Source organism: Triturus cristatus, chromosome 2_1 (genome assembly GCF_964204655.1).
Source record: "Triturus cristatus chromosome 2_1, aTriCri1.1, whole genome shotgun sequence".
Taxonomy (NCBI): domain Eukaryota; kingdom Metazoa; phylum Chordata; class Amphibia; order Caudata; family Salamandridae; genus Triturus; species Triturus cristatus.
Genome location: NC_140581.1, coordinates 843548158 through 843567248, shown reverse-complemented (window position 1 = coordinate 843567248; position 19091 = coordinate 843548158). Strand labels below are relative to the sequence as shown.

The 19091-nt window shown below is 43.8% G+C and overlaps 1 protein-coding gene across 2 annotated transcripts in view; it reads left to right on the top strand.

Moving 5' to 3' along the window:
• Positions 1-19091, top strand: part of CDC37L1 (cell division cycle 37 like 1, HSP90 cochaperone) — a 260540-nt gene that overhangs the window by 85048 nt on the left and 156401 nt on the right. For both annotated transcript variants that reach the window (XM_085632929.1, XM_085632930.1), the window contains exon 3: positions 16004-16097. In XM_085632929.1, coding sequence (XP_085489055.1) covers positions 16004-16097 — 94 coding nt within the window. The remainder of the gene's footprint in view (positions 1-16003; positions 16098-19091) is intronic.

The following is a 19091-nucleotide window of genomic DNA, read 5'->3' as shown; positions in this document are numbered from 1 at the left end:
TAAGAACTGCACGAATGAACAATCTGCAAAGAATATTGACTGAAACACTGTGGTGTAGTACTTAGCATGGGCTATCTGTTCAATGCACTGTCCATTGTCACACAGTAATCTATTATTTCATTTAAATGTTGTGGGTTCTTTCATGGCGTGATGTGTGTTTGATAGGAGGCGGAGCGTGACAAACGAGTACTAATTAATGGCGACTGACCCTTGCCCATGTTCCCTCTGTCCCCAGCTTGTGGCACACCTCATTCGCTTCAAAGATCAATGAATACCCGAAAGGTGGGAGAAGGGAAAATGCTCTACCACCCCTAGTGTCCGAGACAGCGCTCCGTTGAGACTCCACCAACAGGGGGCAGTAAAGAGGGTCGATTGCAGCCGAGATCTGAAAACGCCACTATTTGAGCGTGCGTCTGGAATGATTCTTTAATTCATGATTCAATTTTCATAACCCTTCTTCCCCAATAGTTCTTGGTCTCTCCACTGAAACAAAAGCCAATCAATTTTCGGATGTACCAAGTTGGCTTGGGGAGGTGGGCCGGGGGCGGGTAACGGTAGCAGATTATTTTCCATCAGGCACAGCACGCAACGTGGATGCAGACACCAGCTCTCTGCCTGTTTACTTAAAACAATTAACTGAACAGTTTGGGATCCGAATAGTGTCCCGGAAAGTCAAACCCTACGCCCCCATCTTCTCACAACCCCCTTTATATGTAAAACTCCATGCAGCTGGCGATAGACGTAGGTCGAAAAGCGAGGCCTTGCCCTTCAGACTCCGCCACCCGGGACTCTTACCTTTCGGTCCCGCGTCAACTAATTAATCTGGTAAACCCAGCGCGCGACAGCCTTCGACGTCCCAGCTGGCTGCCATGCACGTCTTCACTCCTTTCTGCACAAAAATGCCCTTGTGCGTCGAGAAGCAAACGTCGCCAGCTCGGGGGACTCCATGGGAACGTTGCAAACTGGGCGGCTGGTGTAATGAGAGAAGGCAAATTCTGATCAATAAACACCAGGAGCCTGCAAACTGCAAAGACCCCAGGCAAAGAGGATTTCCGCAGGTCGGCACACGCAGCACAGAAGAGCCTTATTTCCCTGCAACGGGTAGAATGTGCAACTGAAGGCAAACCCCCGAGAGGCCGGGAGCCCCCACTGCTCCCAAAACAAGCGCGGTCCCGAAAGTGAAAGAGGACCGCGCTGCAGCCAGAGCATGGGGATGTCTTGTCTTTATGGGACCATGTGTTTAAACCCATGGCCCCATAAAGATAAGAAACTGCTTGGCGACAGCAGCAAAGGAAGCCACCGAGTCCGGCTCGGAGGCGAAAGGGCGTCTACAGAAAACCCTAATTTCCAATGGCAGGCCACCGTTTAGCATAAACGGTGACGCCAGCCTATGGAAATGAGGGGCGGGGCTTAAAGCCCTCTTTTGAAAGTCCTTGTTAACAATAAATCTCGCGAGGGGAGCAGCGCATGCGCTGCCATGCCACGCGAGACCTAAAAAGACGAGGGGTAGAGCCGCCTGATAATGATGGACACTTGAATTGGTGCATGCTGCAATCCCCAGAGTTAGGGGTAACCTTCCAGGAGGATGTTCTCTCAGGGGCAACCTGTTTTGAGATATACATATTTCACTGAAAAAACCATAGGTTTCATGCACGTTATAGTTAGGAATTGGCATTTAAAAAACCTTAGAAATTCACTGAAAAAACCATAGGTTTCAGGGGTGTTATAGTTAGCTGGACATTTCCCTCGTACAAAACCCTAGAAATTCCCCCGTTATAGTTAGTTCAGCTAACTATAACTCGCGCCCCCGCAATGCACTGCTGATGACGTCACATATTACATCACTCATGACATGGTCAGTGACATCACTGATGACATCACTGATGACATCTCAAATGACATCACTGATGACATCATCCATGTGATAAATTAGTGCATCTTCTCACACCCTAATATAACCTTTGATACACCGACTCAAAATTTCAGACGGCCATTCTCAAAACCATAGATACTCCAATACCAATAACTACATACCCACTCATTGACTCTTAGGTCTACACATACATCCACTCACTCACCTGTACAGTCACTCATACTTACAGTCACTCAGTACAGGACTATCATATGCATTTATACACCTATATAGACACTCACACACCGCCAATCATCCATAGAGGTACTCACACACCTAGTCAGTCATGCAAATAATTAATCACACTCCCATTTACTCACCTATACAGTTATACACACACAAGTTCACTTGCTCATAAAAATACTACCACATTCTTACGCTCTTATACAATTACTGATACAAGCACACACTCATCCATACAGCCACTCTCACAATCACACACTCTCACATATAGCCAGTTATATACTCTTACACACATATATACTGCCTTTCACATATGTAGTTACGCACACATGTACCACTGAGATATACATTCAATCACTAACACACCCATCCATACACTCACCCAACCATACAGTCCATCACAGATGCACTCTTAAAACCATGCACCCATAGAATCACCCACTCAGACATCTATGCACAGAGTCACACACACCCCACCCACACAAACACTCAGGCACCCATACAGATACTCAGACAACCAATCAATAAACCATTTAGACACTCATTATAGCTATTCACAAAATCATGCAGCTACCTATACACCAACAGACAGACAGATACAGACATTCACACAGTTTAGTCACTAGTCTGCAGTAAGATACGTTTAATGACTCAATTATAGAGTCAGTCACGCACCTACAAAATCATCCTTTCACACACTTATACACCCACTCATTCTTCCATAGGCCTTTCCCTATATATATTAAACATATTTAAACTTTACAGAAACACAGACTCACTGGATGACGTCATCAGTGATGTCATCAGTGATGTCATTTGAGATGTCATCAGTGATGTCATCAGTGATGTCACTGACCATGTCATGAGTGATGTAATATGTGACGTCATCAGCAGTGCATTGAGGGGGCGCGAGTTATAGTTAGCTGAACTAACTATAACGGGAGAATTTCTAGGGTTTTGTACGAGGGAAATGTCCAGCTAACTAGAACGCCCCTGAAACCTATGTTTTTTCAGTGAATGTATATATATATTACAAAGGTTTCCTCCAGAACCCCCGCAGTCCATATGTGTGTGTGTGTGTATATATAATGTGTGTGTATATATATATATATATATATATTTTTTTTTTTAATCTTCCAGAGTGTCAGAATTTCCATAGGAAGAGCGTTTTTGTATTTTGCTAGTGACTTTGGCACTGTTTGGTGGCTCTTCACGAAACATTCCAAACAAAACATTCATCTACCTCAGCTACTTCCTGGAAAGTTTTAGGTAATCCGTGAGACGGGGGCCAAGAAAAAGAAGGGGTCCAAAAGTATTTTTTCCCAATGTTACTTTCTATAGGGAAGCAACACCGGAAAAACGACTGAACTGAATGACACCATATTTGGCAAAAAGTTAGAACTTTACTCAGAAGCGTGTTTTTCATTATTTAGTGTAAATCCGTTTGGCCCTTTTTGAGAATTGCCTTTAAATTATAGTGATATCTGGACAGTTGGTCCCACAGGACTCGCGCAGCATTCCCACGGTACCACGATGTAAAAATAAAAAAACAGAGCGCTCTAGTTGGCTGAGAGGGTTTTTTCTCCATTGGCTGTCAGATTGGCTGGCTGCTAGATGAACAATAATGCTGCAGCTGCCATTACAGTACAAGGGGGCTTGGCTCTGTGCCCTGAACTTGTTAAAAAATATATATACAAGGGGGCACTGTAGAGAAACCCTAGATACCCAGAGGTATCCTCGTGCCAGCTACTCCTGTGACATTTCTCCTGTCCAGCTTGCCCGCACAAATCTACCCTCTGCTTTCTGTCTACCTGCTGCCTTCTGTTTATGCCTTCTCTGCTCGTTTCTTGCTCTGTTTTGCCATTTCTGCTCGTTTTACTGTCCTCTGTTTTGTCTTTTCTGCTTTTTTTCCCTCCTCCTGCCACCCAGTGATCCGCCGTCCCCCCAGGACCAAGTTAGTGGAGGCTACAGCACGACCCTATTGAGTAGGTCCTCGTGCCAGCTCCCCTTGTGACAGTTCACCTGTCCAGCTTGCCTGCAGTCTGCTACCCTCTGCTGCCTGTTTACCTGCTGCCAACTGTTTGTGCTTCCTCTGCTCATTTCTTGCACAGTTTTGCCTTTTCTGCTTGTTTTTCTGCCCTCTGTTTTGCCTTTTCTGCTCATTTTTTTGCCCTCCATTTTGCCTTTTTCTGCTTATTTTCCTGCTCTCTGTTTTGCCTTTTCTGCTTGTTTTTCTGCCCTCTATGTTGCCTTTTTCTGCTTGTTCCTTCCCTCTTCTCACCTTTTCCTCAAGACCTGGCGTTTGGACAGAGACCTTGCACCCCAGCACATAGATACCCCCAGGGGTGACAGTGCTGTGCTCTACAAATGCTGATTGATCCCCATGGGCCAAAGAGTTAAAAAACAAAAAATGTGCCGCACGTTCCCTAGTACTCCTGCGCGAACCAGTGAGGCCCCCGCGAGGGACAGCCCAGCACATAGATACCCCCAGGGGTGACAGTGCTGTGCTCTACAAATGCTGATTGATCCCCATAGGCCAAAGAGTTAAAAAACAAAAAATGTGCCGCACGTTCCCTAGTACTCCTGCGCGAACCAGTGTGGCCCCCGCGAGGGACAGCTGTATTCTCACAGGAGTCGATGTACTGCAAGACTGCACAAGCTTCAATAAGTGACACTTGTGCAGGGTTGGCTGCCAGCAGGGTGGGGAGGTTGGACACAGGCTATGTCCTGTGGTCAAGCCCCCCCCCCATGCACAGCCAAAAGTCGTACATAACAGGGTATAGACCGTTCGCAGGTGAGTTGAGCACCGGGCCTGGTCACAGGCCCAGCTCTGTGGCCATACATATGATATGCACATCCAAAATCTGTACATAGCGGAGAGTTGGGCAGGCTGAGCCAACCCCATGCCATGCACGGCTGGGGGTTGGCTGCTCGCGGAGTGTTGTGCACAGGACCTGGCCGCAGATATTGTCCTGTGACCAACTCCACACACCCTAAAGCTGTGCTCAGTGAGGAAGTTGGGTGAACATAATGGGAAAACACAGGAATTCTCTGAAAAAAGTAAAGGTTTAAAGTGATGTTATAGTTAGGTATGGTAATAAGATCTTATTTCACAATTTAAAAAAAAGACCTAGAAATGCACTGAAAATAGCAAAGATTAAAGTGAAGTTATTGTTAGTTAGGTAATAAGTGTTTAGCTTGTTTAAAAAAAACAGAAATTCCCTGAAAAAAAAACATAGGCTACAATTATGTTCTTGTTGGGTGTTGTAATAATACAGAAATTCGCTTGTAAAAAACAAAAAAAAGTTTACTGAGCTATCTATAATTTGTCCCCCTGCCATGCACTGTGTATGAATTCACATATTACATTAATCATGACATGTTAAATGACATCCTTGATGACATCTCAAGTGACCTTGATGACTTCATCTTCTGAAGGCAGAGGTACTCCTGTACCTGGGAGGACTGCACTTCACTTGTACTTTCGTACTTCAACTTTACCCTCATCTTCAAAGCAGTTCTTCATTGTACAGTCATGCCAAGAGAGTGGGCAATTGGAAAGCAGGAATCAATTGAACGTGTTAGTCAACGCACGCCTGCCCCTACATGTCGAACAAAGCAAATCCGACAGACTGGGTCCATACATATGACTATCAGGCTCATTCTGTGGACTCCCAATAGTATAGTGATGTGATCTCAGTATAGGTGCTACCCCACTCACACAGGCATTTCTTTCTCCACTAGGCACTGCACTTCTGTTTGTCCCTCCTGGCCTAACAATTATCTGCGGTGACTTTAATGATCTCGCAAGCGCTGCATTGGACAGGACTGGGCCCCCACTACTGACTGCCTCGTCTCAGATTTTACTTGAGTCCTTCATTGCAGCACTTGGCTTATGCCACACATGTTGCCACTATAATACAGGCGAGGGATAAACCTTCTTTTTAGAGACACGTATGTCCTTTTCTTGATTCAAATATTTCTTTGTCCCCACACTAATACGAGGCAGATCGCAAATGTGATACTTCATACACGGGAAGTATGAGATCATGCTCCACTTGAAGCTTCATATATGAAACAAATGTCCTCACACGCTTTCACTTTGGAGGCTTAATTGTTTCTGGTTGACCAAAAAAAACATTTTAGGGAAGGTCTGAGGGACACCTCCACAAAGTAGTTTCAGACTCTTTGGTCTCACCAGGAACATTATGGGGGCATGTTGGGCAGTTTTCAGGGAAGGTGTGATTTGAACCTGGCCTTCCATAGGGATGAAAAATTGTTGAAAATCACCAACCTAGAGACTCAGTACATGACGCCCAGCACAACTACTGAATAGACAATTCGGACCTACTCCTCCACAATCTCAATAGTCACGCGCGAACTCAAGCCAACTCCGCTAGATGAAACACAATATGGGAGGCCTCTTGAGACCATTTCTTAGAACACAGCAATAACACTGGAAAGTTATTGCATTGGCTAAGCCAAAACGATGATAAATGCAAACACATAGCCCAGATTGATGATGAAAACTTCATCCTTCACAAGAATCTAGATGCTGTGACGGAGGCCCTGACACAATAATATGCATCTCTACATACAAACTCCTCAGCCTTATCGACAGATAGCTTACATCACTGTGGCAATACTCCAACGTCCATGACTTAATAGTGTACAATAAGACACTGAATGAGCCCATCACAACAGATGAAATAGCATGAGCCATGTCCCCACACTCGACTAATAGATTTTCAGGCCCTGGTTGTCTCCCAATGGAGTTCTTTAAATGCCAGGCAGACATACTGGCCCAACCCCTCTTTGACCTCTATGAATAGGCCAGGGATGTAGGCCATCTCCCTCAGGATTTGGAAAAAAACAACGCACTGAAACCTGACAAGCCAACACATATCTGCTCCTCCTACAGACAGATTGCCATGATTAACAGTGATGTCCAAATACTAGCCAAAATCTCATCCATGAGACTGATCAAAGTAATTACTGATCTGGTACATAAAGACCAAAGTGGTTTTATGCACCACCGCTCTACCAGACATAACATATGCAGACTATACAATGCAATCACGACAGCCACCTGGCTGCAGGAACCCTTAGCCGTACTACAAATAGACTTTGAAAAAGCCTTTGACAACATATCTTGGCTGTACTTGGACCTACATACCTCTTGTATCTTAGGCTCCTCTACACAGCACCACTGTGGGGGGATGGTATCTCAGGCCTTCTTGTTTTCTCGTTACAGAGGATCATGAGACTGGACGGTCTGCCTCGACCCCTATTATTCACTCTGACAGTGTAGCCCTTGGCGTACTTAATCAAGACAGACAGCCATATCAAGAGTTTTGAGTGGTCTGACATTTAAAAGGATAAGATATCCCTTTATGCTGATGATTGTCTCTATGGTGATCAGCCAGAAAGGTCTGGACCAGTGATTACGGTGACTCTTGCCACCTTCTGGAGTTTTTCAGATCTTCAGGTTAGCTTGAGTAAGACAAAGCTCTTTCCAATGGGTAGGCAGAAAACACAATAACATGGACAAACCTAGCCTAGGTGACTATAACTCCATTAAGGGTTTTGATATCTAGGATCCATACAGCTGAAATGTAACAAAAGCCTGGACAACTACCATAGTGCCTTTGCTCACCACCATTCAACGAGACATGCAGTGATGGGCCACATTGAAATTTCTTTGCTTGGACTAGTAACATTAACTAAGATGATTATCCTCTCCAAAATCTTATTCATACTGCAAAATTACCCCTTTTACATACCGGATACCACCATAGCCTCCGTTAGAACAACACTTACCATCTTAATTTGTGGAGGCAGCCGTAATCAAGTGGCGTTGACGAAGAGCTGCAAATCGGCCCTGCAATGGAGGGCTGGCCATGATTGATAAAGCTTCCTATTAAAGAGCATTTAATCTCTTGGTTAGTAATGACTGAGTATATGGTCTCACCAATGACCCGGCTTATATATTAGAGAGATGGCTCATAGGTTACAAATCGCCCCCTACGTTATTTATATGGTAGAAAACCACCCACAACATACCGTATGCCACGGACTGTAGTGAAATTGTGGAGGGCCTTCATTAGGAGTATTAGATGGACAGGAAGTTTACAGGCGAGACTCCGATATCGTGTGGTACTCGACTGCCCTGGAGGGATTCGGGGAATTGGATTCCCTGGGTATACCCTCCTTAGGTCATGGTATTGGATCCACTGGCTTGAAATCATTCGACGAACTACAAACTGAATTTGGTCTTGAATTTTCCCAATTCTTCAGATATCTACAACTCAGGCATGCACTCAGACCCTACTCTTTAGCAACTGCAAATCTGGCAGAACTCACTGTCTTGGAAGCTAACTTAATTAAGTCCCGCTTGTCAAAATGCAACCTAGGTTCTACAATATATATAACATTAATTATTAATACTCCAGACTTGTATCATGACCTAAAACAATATGGGAACAGGGTCTTGACCCCCTTGAAGACTTCAAATAGACTGTAGCACTGATGGCCACTTCGCAAGGTGCTGTTCTTCGTGTGGTCCTGACTGAATCATTTTAAGTTTTGCACACTGCAAACTATGGAAGATGAACAGGTTTGTGTTATGAACAGGTTTGATGGTCCCAGACGTGGCGGGGTGGAAGATGACTTGCACCTCTTCCATACCACATCGACCTGTAGTGTACTTAGACCTTTCTGGGGCACTATTTATGATACATTGGGGGCAGTCCTGGGAAGACCGCTCGACCTTACTCCAAAAATGGCCTTACTAAATATAGTAGACTGTTCAAATGTACTTCGTGTAATTCTGGTGTGACTTAGGAATCGGCTGACTTTGTTATGTATTATTATCTATGCTTTGTTATGTTTTGGGGAGAAAAAATACAATTAAAAAAAGAAGTAGTATAACTTGAGCACATTCCAGGATTATACTTCAAGACATGCCTTCCCCAAGTTTGCGTCCAGGGAAAGACAGCAGCCGCACCTCCGGCAGGTCCATGCCGATCCCCTTCCTGATCCGCGTTGTGATCTGCAACATCCACAGTGGTCCACCTCTTTGCATGGATGCACCATCCAGCAGACTCATCAAGCCTCCAACACGCTGCCTATTATCATCACACCCACTCATCATCCATGTGTTTGGCGAACATGAAACAGTGATTGCCTGCTGGTCCATTTGAAGGGTTCAGCAGACTCCAGGCGCTTACCTATTAAAAAGCCCCATCCTTTGTGAACAGGGCTCATGTGACTCCTAAGCCTATTTCTCTCTCTCTCTGCCTTTGACCTCCACTATATGCATTTTAACAGGTAGCTTTTGTGTCCTTGAGAGCCCAACCAGGTGAATATCTGAAGTGGCTGTCATGAGGTACCATCTGTTTTGGATCCCCACCCCAGAGATGATTTATATGTGACTCCAATAAACTCTGTCCCAGAACTTGATATCATGTTTTTTGGATGTTGAGATGTAAGGCTAAAACGTCAATAATTAATTTTTTGACTAGTAAACAGAACTCTGGCGAAGAGTCACACCTAAGTTATGCTGAAATTACAGTGACACTATTTAATATGTCAAACAGTGGTGACATTGACAGGTACACAGTTGCGACGTTCAGCCTACATCTGCAAGCAGAAAATAAATGCTGTGTGCTGTGGCAACTAAAACAAGCTGAGGAGATTGAACTCGGTCTTTCAAGCAGAAGTGAATTTGCGTACACTGGTGACGGGATCCGGGTGGAGGTCCTACTAGGGTGGGGCTAAGACAACAATTGCTGATGAAGCCCGCCATTTCATTTATCACCATATTGGACACTGTACATATGCAGACTGTTGGTTTCCGGTTCTCATGTAGAATGTTTACCAACATAAAGTAATCGTCATGGGTGTCCAATGTACGTCTGGAAGGGCTGGTTGCATGCCAGATTTGCAGGATATCCGTGTTAGAAATGTTTTACATATAACTAATCTAAATGGGAAAACGTTTTTTTTTAAAAACATGAATTGTCTTTAAAATCTGGCATTTATATGACCCTCATGGGCCTACGTTGGGCATCCCCGAGTCAATAGTTGAAGGCAAGTAGAGGTTTTCCACACCCGTTAATATTCAGGCACTCACTGTCTGCTCAATTAAACAGAGTGAACAAGGGACCCCTATTTTCGATGATTTGCATTCAAACCAATCAACATGAGGCATGGCCTCATTTTCTTCAAAATTCCTTACTTTTTCATTTCCAAAAGAATACAAACAAGGAATAATTTAATTCAAGGTTTGGTGATCCATCGCCCTGGCAGAGAGCTATATATTGACAGTCAACCAGAAATAACTGGCAATCGTTTCGGGTGCAGGAAGTGAAAGTCTGCAGGATTTTTCACCTCCCAACCACAGTCCATCTAAACGTATGCTGAACAGCCGCCATCCTGCCCACCAACATCAGCTTGCACACCATCAACTTGTGATAAGACAGCCATGTATCATTCATTCTGATGGCAAACACCAATGCGAGTGACCACACCAAGGCTTCAGTGTCGCCCTTCCTCACCACCTCAGCCCCTGCAGTATCTCTACGGGCCACCACCTTGCTGAGAACACAAAATACTGGGGTTGATTATATACAGTGCACTGGGGGTGCGACTGGCATGTGTACCCATTTTCTGCACCCTCTGGGCACTTGTGCAGTTCCTTATGTTATACAGTTAACACCAGGGCACTTTTTAGCGCTGGTGCTGTCTTGAGGGGGCGTCGCCTCATGCAAATGAGGGAAACACTTTGATCCTGCGCTGCATTGTATTATGGATGCGGGCACATTGACAAAGAGTCCGTCAGAAAGTGCACTTGTGTTCCTCTTGAGGACATCCTCTAAAGGAGGGAAGGGATCCAATGGAATCCGCCACCCCCCGGCATCCCACTGTAGGTGGGTGCAACCACTCACTGCACCCGCCTGCAGGGGGTTCTGTGCTTCCCTCCCACTCCCGTTTGAAGTGCATGTCAGGTGGTGCCTGCACTATGAAAGGGAGAGCACCTTCTTCAAAAAACTGCTCTGCCTTTCTCTGCTGTGCTGCCCAGTGGCACAACAAAGGCCCCTGCGGTGCGGGGGCCCCCAACCTCTGTGGGCCCCCTCTGGCACTGGCAGGCTCCTGGCCTGAGAGCTTCAGACTGGATCCGGAGTGTGGGGGACCACCTGCATGTACTTTGCAGGGAGGGCCCTTCAGGTTTTGTTAAGCCACTGGGACAGCCATAAGTTGGCATCTGTCCTGATGGTAGAGATTTATATGTAATATGGCGCACTGTCGCTGTTTGCGCCTGTTTTACTTAGTTAAAGGTGTGCCGCAGCACAAATAGCTGACAGTAATAGAATAATCCCCTTGTTGTACCCCTAAAGGGGCGCCTCACCCCATATATCCAGCAGCATAAGCTTGGGTTGCAAAGGAATCAAGATCTTATTCACCTCTTCCAAACTCAGTCGAGAAGGTTTGAACCACTGGACATGGCTATATGGTATGGAAAAACGTGCCAGAGCTGCTTACAACCCCAGAGGCATCTATCACTACTCCCTTTCCTGTTAGGATTTGTCAATGTTTACTGTTCTACTTGACAGAGATGGCAACAAAATAAAGGATTCTGCCTTGATCAAACTTCCGGCAATGAAATGAGTTTCCAATATGAAACCACCACGACGTACATTTTGTGTCTGTGTTCTTCAGCTTCATATTTCAGGTACAACTACCAAGCCTCCGAAGCACACCTATCACGGACAAAAGGTGTATTTGCTTTCTTTTCTTTCTTCTTACCTAGAAAGTGTAGGAGATGCTTCTCCTGGTGTCTAGTGCTGTGGAATTCCCTTGACCCTTTGCGGCAGGGTGATGCGACAGAACCATACTGGCAGTGACAAAGGGAGTGCTAATAACTCCCATGTCTTTTTACCTTGTGTATGAGAGGTCTCAATAAATAATTCTATTGCCTTCCACTATACAATCGTAACTGATGGCCGCAATAAAAACTGACCGTTTGCTTTTCAGGATAATCTATATCCACCTGTCTTGCTCCTGATGAGCGTTACAACAAACAAATGATGGACGGAATGCTGACAATGCAGACATTCTCCCCCAGTCAAGAGATCTGGGTTTAATCCATCGTTCTTTTGCCCACTACGCCACCCCAGTTCAGACATGGCCATATGCTGGCTGAAGAGGGGTGAAACCCCGAAACCGGTCCTAGGATGCTTGTTTCCAGTCCAGGGAGAACCTGGCTTGGCAGTTCGGGCTGGACTGTACCCATGAGGCACAGGGTCAAGACTGATTTGCATATGGCTGGGTTCAAACTGGAACGGCATGGTGAGCAAAAAAACGATGGATTTAGGCCCAGATCTCTGTACTGGGGTGAATGTAAGACATTGTTCTGCATTCTGTCCATCAATTGTTGTTTTTGCTCCTGATGAACCAATCTTGGACATTTTGTCCCTTTTGAGGAGCAGGATCCTATGATGAGGAATGTCTACTTGGGTGGTGAGGGGTCTAACATTCTTTTAAAGAGAAGTCCAGCCCTAACACTATCAACCTTTTAGACACCAGAACTAACAAACAGGATAGTATTCCTGATTTGCTGCCAGGACCAAATATTTCTATGGTCTTGTCTCTTAGGCATCCATTGCGAGTCAATCCTGACCGGGATACCGCAGTGGGTAACTCTGAATGGTCTGGTAACTCCAGACCTGAAATTTCCAATTTCAGAAACAGCAGGCCCGTTTTACCATTGCGTATGTGGACCCCGAAAAACTGTGTCAGGGAGTAGGGCAGAGGCTGTGGTAGAGGAACAGCCCGGCCCCCACCCAGCCACTCCAGGCAGTGTCACCTCCACACCCCCAAGAGAGTGCACAGCTTTCCATCCCTCAGATGCCCTCCCAGACTCCCACCCATCACGCCCTCCCCACACTGCAGATATTTACCACCTGCAAAGAACAGGTGCTAAATATCTGCTTTACACTATCCGTAATTGAGGAACACCTTCACAAAATAACTTGGTAATCCCAGGGTCAGCGGGTTATTCCACGTCACAGCACCTTTAACTCATACCTGTTAGTACGATCTTCAATCATTAATTCCTACCCAAGTATCTCCCTGGAGAATTAACTTGTAGTGGTGGCCTAAGTGTTAAAGGCAGCGCTACTTTTGATTCTCTAAATCTGCCTCAACCATCCACCTTTTTGAAAGTATGTGTATAACACCAATCCATGCCTGCACAACAGGCCTCCGGTGTTTGTCGCTTCCCACTAAACTAGGCCCTCTCAGTATCACTATGTGGTACCTCCATGCCAGGATCATTCATAATCCTGGTTACCCTAGGTCAAAGCACCTCACCCCATTTACCCAGCAGCGTAGGCTTAGATCGGTTCTAGAGTAATTAAGATCTTACGCACCTCCTCCAAACTGAGAAAACAAGATAGCCTAAAACATTGGACTCGACCATATGGTATGAAAAATGTTCTGGGGCTGGTTATAACCCCAGAGGCATCTGTTAATGGTTGCCCTTTTGAATTTCAACTTCATGGAGTGCAAGAATAGTGAAGTATGTGCAGAGTTGTGTCCTGTATTAATGGAAAACATGATGTAAAGGCTACCTCCCTTGGGTATCCCAGGGCCTCCTCCCAGTGGGTGTCTTCCAAAGTACTTCGTTCTGGCTCCAAATTAGTTCTGAGTGCGGTTTTATTAACTGGATATTGGTACATTTGGCAGACAATATTTGATTTCATCTGGGCATTCTGTAATCTGTATTCCAGGGGAAAGCCATCTTGTACAGTGGAGGCTGCTATTCACATATTTCTTGAGGGCGTGTGTGGACTAAAGGTATCTTTAGTGCTCAGTAGGTGTCAATTATTTCTCTGATTGTAAATATTCACAGATCACTGTACATAAACTTTTCCAAATGTCACCAAGGTTCTTATTTCCCATGTCCCAAAGCTGATAAGGGCAATCAAATACAGCAGCATGGTACTACGCCACTACATGTTTTTTTCTGTTTAGGTTTGGGTAAGGACTTTCCCATTTCACATATTGCAACGCTTCCTGTCAAAGCTGAATTACCATTGCAGTTGTTGAAGACAGACTGCCTGACGATATCCCTTTATATAGCGCCTGTGGAAATCTCTTAGCACTCATGACACACCTCTCCATATTCAGATGGATCATTCAACGGAGCAAACAACCATTTGGTAATACTTATTTATGGGAGAGCTTGTAGTACATTTAAATTCCAAGGACGATATTCCACCATCATACACGTTTCATTGTAGAGTTTCCAGTGAGCTGTGTGGTGTGCCACAATCCCACAGTGGTCTGCACAGCAGGGATCCAGTCTTACAGAAGAATTGCTTTTCAGTCTCTCAAGAAGTAGTCTGCATAATATACAGCAATCTCTGAAGAGTAATTATTTAATGTAGGGTATCTCGTCCCTTTAGGTGAGAGGGGGCCTACGCATGTGTTCTAAATTAGAGCTAATCTGGTTTAGAAGCTTACCAAAATTCATGAACGTCGTCTTAGCACAAATAGCAAATATTCCCTAAACCCTTGTGGCCTTGTCTGTAGTTGGCAACAGGTGAATGGACCCAGGGACCAAGTCTGCGGATATAGTGCAGAGTTAGTGTGAAAGCCAGAGTATTTACCAAAGGTTTGGTTGATGTCCAACAGATCAGTTATGGTTGCTGCAGCTTCAGTCACATTCAAAAGGATATTTCTCGTCCCATCTGTCAGTACAGAGAATCTAAGAAGAAGGTGAGGTCAGAATAGAAATTTGAACTCTTTTTCTCCTTATTCTACAAAACCTAAAAACAAGACCGTTTAGACCAATGGTTCTTAACCTTATGATGTATGTGCACCCCCACTTAATCATTACTGGAACCCAAGGACCCCCACTGGATCGTTATGGAAATCTGGAGACCTCCACTGAGTCATTGCTGGAAGCCGGGACTCTCGGCGTTAGCACATAGGATTATTTGAACTGCAAAACAATGCACAAAAAATCCATTTTATTTAATTCACAAACAAATACAATTGTTTTTTATATTTTAATGAGGTTAGAGCTTTTCTAAATTCAATTGAGGTCTCTCATCGTCCATACTGTATTCTGTTAGATGCACTTGGACTGTTCCGACGAATCCATCTCAGAATGCTAACTTAATTTTTAGCCTCCTATTTCAAATTCCTTCACATTTACATAACGTTTAAAACATTGCAGTTATATTTATAAATATTTTTATTAATCTGTCAATATTGTTTAATTGTCTAAGCAGTCGTGGATCCCCGGACCAAAATTGAGGACCTCCAGGTATCCCCGAACTACAGGTTAAGAAACACTGGGTTAGACAATGGTTTGATGAACGGCAAATTGTTTTCTCCCATATAGTGGCATTATCAAATGTTTATCCTGAGATGACTGATTGTCATGTACTTCGTTCCCTTTATTATCTCTTAGGACTGACGAACAGCCTGTGCCCAAAGTGGGAATTTGTATAGCATAATGATGTTACAGGCTCAGTAGCTATTGGTAAGGAACCGTCAATGTAATTGCTATTGTGAGCTCTACAGTAATGTTGTCACTGAAGCAAAATGTGTGCATCCTGTAATGGCAGAGAATGCACCCATGTACAGAAGACCTTTGTTGCTCATGAACTGAGTTGTGTTCTCAGTGTTGGGGACAGGGGAGAGGAATTTAAAAAACTTTTGTTGTTGAATCTATGTACAGAGTGTCTTCAGTGTTTGGGTACTGTTAAAGTAGCATTTAGTTGGAGTGTATGTAATGGTCTCTGTGCATTTTTCTGGCTTAAAATGACTACAGTAATAAGTTCCTCGTTGGTCTACTGTGTACACACCCTGAAATATTGTTTCTACTCTTAACAGACATTTATCAACCAGAATAAAGAAGACCAAGTTAAGGAGGAAGATGCATCGAAAACCTTCATCCAAAAATATGAGGTCAAGATGAGGCATTTTGGTAAGTTCCTATCTGGTGATATTCATTCTGTCTTGTTTTGGTGCATTCTGCTGTTGATAGCAGAGGCCACGGTTCTCTCTCTAAGCGTGTTCAGATTAGGTAACCTATTTGAATGCTTGTGGAAATGAACCAGACTGATAAAATGGGCAAAGGACATGAAAGAGCTCCAAGAACCCTTGTATGTATTCCAGCAGCGCTCAAAGTATTTAATTAACATTCAGTTACAATTCTTCAAGGATGATTATAGTAATGTTCATATGACAAAACTACATGACGATGCCAGTCGTCCTGGGAAGAACTCTTGTATGGCTAGTAAACCTAGACAAATGTGTTAGATGATCAAAACAGCAGTGCTTCGATGTACGATTTGATCAGGTAAAAGCAGATTTTTTAGAAATTGTACGAAGGATTGTAGGCTGATTAAATCGGACTAGATCTAGAACGAGTAGTTTATCTTAATGAATCAAATATTCTGATATTTTCCAAGGCATCGTCCATTATAATACATGGTAGCTTACAATCACTATATAAAAGTGTGTCTCTGATTTCCGTATTATAGTCAAGTTTTGACGTCTCTAGTCACATGTAATAAGAAAATGACAGAGCTTCTCAATCTTTCAGAGATTCACATGCTTGAATCATTCCCCGTCGTCGAGATGGGAGTGCAACGGTAAAATAATCAAGCATTATCTAACAAATAACATAGGCTATAATGACCCTAGGCCATGTTTTTATAGCCTATCTATGTCCTTTCTTCTTTTCCTAAGAAAAGTTATTACAGTTGAGTTTTGAAGTTATTATGCCTGCTGTCGGTGGCCAAGGTGAAAGGCAGGCCACAGTGCATAATTAGAGCTGCAGTTTAAATATAGACAACGAGAACTCACTTTTCATTCTATTGATCTGTTTTATCAAAATCCACATAATTAGCAGAAAGGAGATCTTTTTGGCCAAGTGTTTACTCTTTCCATGCTAAAGGTAATTACACGAAAGTCTCCATGCTTCTAAACATTCTGAGCTACAGCTAGGTTTTTAATCTGACTTGCATTAAATAGATTCTGATATATTTTTGCACCAAATCACTAACGGCGATTAGGTGTGCTTAACTTTCCACTAAAATTCTACTCTTATTCTTCATGTCTACATATAATACTATCTCTTTCATAGGAAAGACCAACGCGCCAAGCAGTTAAGCAGTTTTTGGGAAGGGTGATAGTGTCACAATGTATTGTAAAGAATAACATAATCTCTGCTGTTCTTTAAAAGGATAAAGCAGATCACCTCGGAGTTCCATGGCCTTATATTGACATTTGTCTTCGGCCTCGTTCCTCTATTATGGCCATGGAATGTCTCTGTGACTTTCAACATCCTTCTAATATATGTCGGGGGATAATTTCTCCCAGATATATAATTAACTGGCATTTGATGGGCAAACTGGAAAGTTGTAGGATCTTGGAAGAGATGCATTTTATGAACTATATATTGATTTGTATCTTGACCTGTATGTTCCAAACTGTTGGCATTATGCAATGTGACTCTGGTGATAGGGAAATTCCCATAATCGGTGCATTAGGAATTGCTCACTAAACTTGAAAATGATCCTCAGGAGTATAGGCCCCCACACTGCTCTACTTGATTGATGCAGACCCCAAAATAATAGGTAAAAGCCCGATTTCGTAGGCTTGCTGGAGTAATCAAAGTACTGATTAATAAAGATCAGACATCTATAGCCTGGCCAAGCACCAGCCTAAATATTCATCAGTTGTTCTTTCTAATGGAAAGGCTAAAAGGGGATCCAAATAGCCAAATCCACAGGCAGTGCTTAAAAATTATAATAAATAAAGCTTTTATTGATTTAAAAAAAATACAATAAGATTTTCAAACAACAGTAATCTAATCAGGGCCTTAATTTCAAATTATAATATACAGGGCAGAATGAGGCATACTTGAACAACATAATAAAAGAACAATTGCAGCTAAGTCAACGTATAGTGAAGAGACCATGCGCTGTTGTAGTCCAGGCTGTTTACCCTTATAGGTCACCATCTATCACAAAAATTGGAAAAAACGTTGCTCCCACAACAGGTATCATTCTCCCCTCCATGCAAGACTCGCGCTAATAATCATCAAGTTACATTGGAAGAGATGTCCCCCTCTTCCTGTTGGTACTCTAGACTGTCGACTAGCTCTTCCGTGTTTACAGATTTTCATCTAGTTTCTCATCTGAAATCATTTGGACTCTGGTCATGAACCGTTTTTGAGCCAGAGACTGGTCACCTATATCTCAGTACCATAATGCAGTGACTGGACCAGTGCTTAGCAACCAGTTGTTGTTTGCCTCTTGACTAATAGCAAGGAGAGGGCCACAATTATTTTTAACTGATTTCTTTTGTGGGTTATCAGTAAGTAAACAAGTAAGTACAGGCATGAATCAAGCATACACTGTAGGCACAGAGCAGTTCTGTTATCAGGAGTACATAATCACTCTTCTGGAGTGTTATAAACACAATAATGATTAAGGATGTAAATCCAGTCATCACGTGCACAGTGACTGACTGGTCTGCAATGTGAGGCATATCAAAACAGCTTCTACATAAAACAATATACAGCACTTATTCGTGGATCTCATGGTGTGTGGCGTTAGGCATGAACTGCCACATAAATTGCATTTCAATCAATCAGGGAATTGTGAAGCACGCTAATCACCTGTTAGGGTCTCACGGCACTGGGGGGGGGGGGGGTGGCGGGGAATGCAGGTCCGAGTCAGCCGAAAAGCCAGGTCTTAAGGCTCTTTCTGGCTCTTCTCCTACATGACCCTTCTTGTGCAGCCATTATCATCAGGCCGACTATCTAAATAGTGTTGGAGTGGTCTCCAAATGTGTTTGGCCATGCTTGCGGCATCTGTAGCCCTGCGTACACCTCTTGGGGGAGAAGGGGTCTTCATCCACGAGTGTATGCTTCACTAGTAGTATTAATACAGCCAGGTGTGTCATTTTG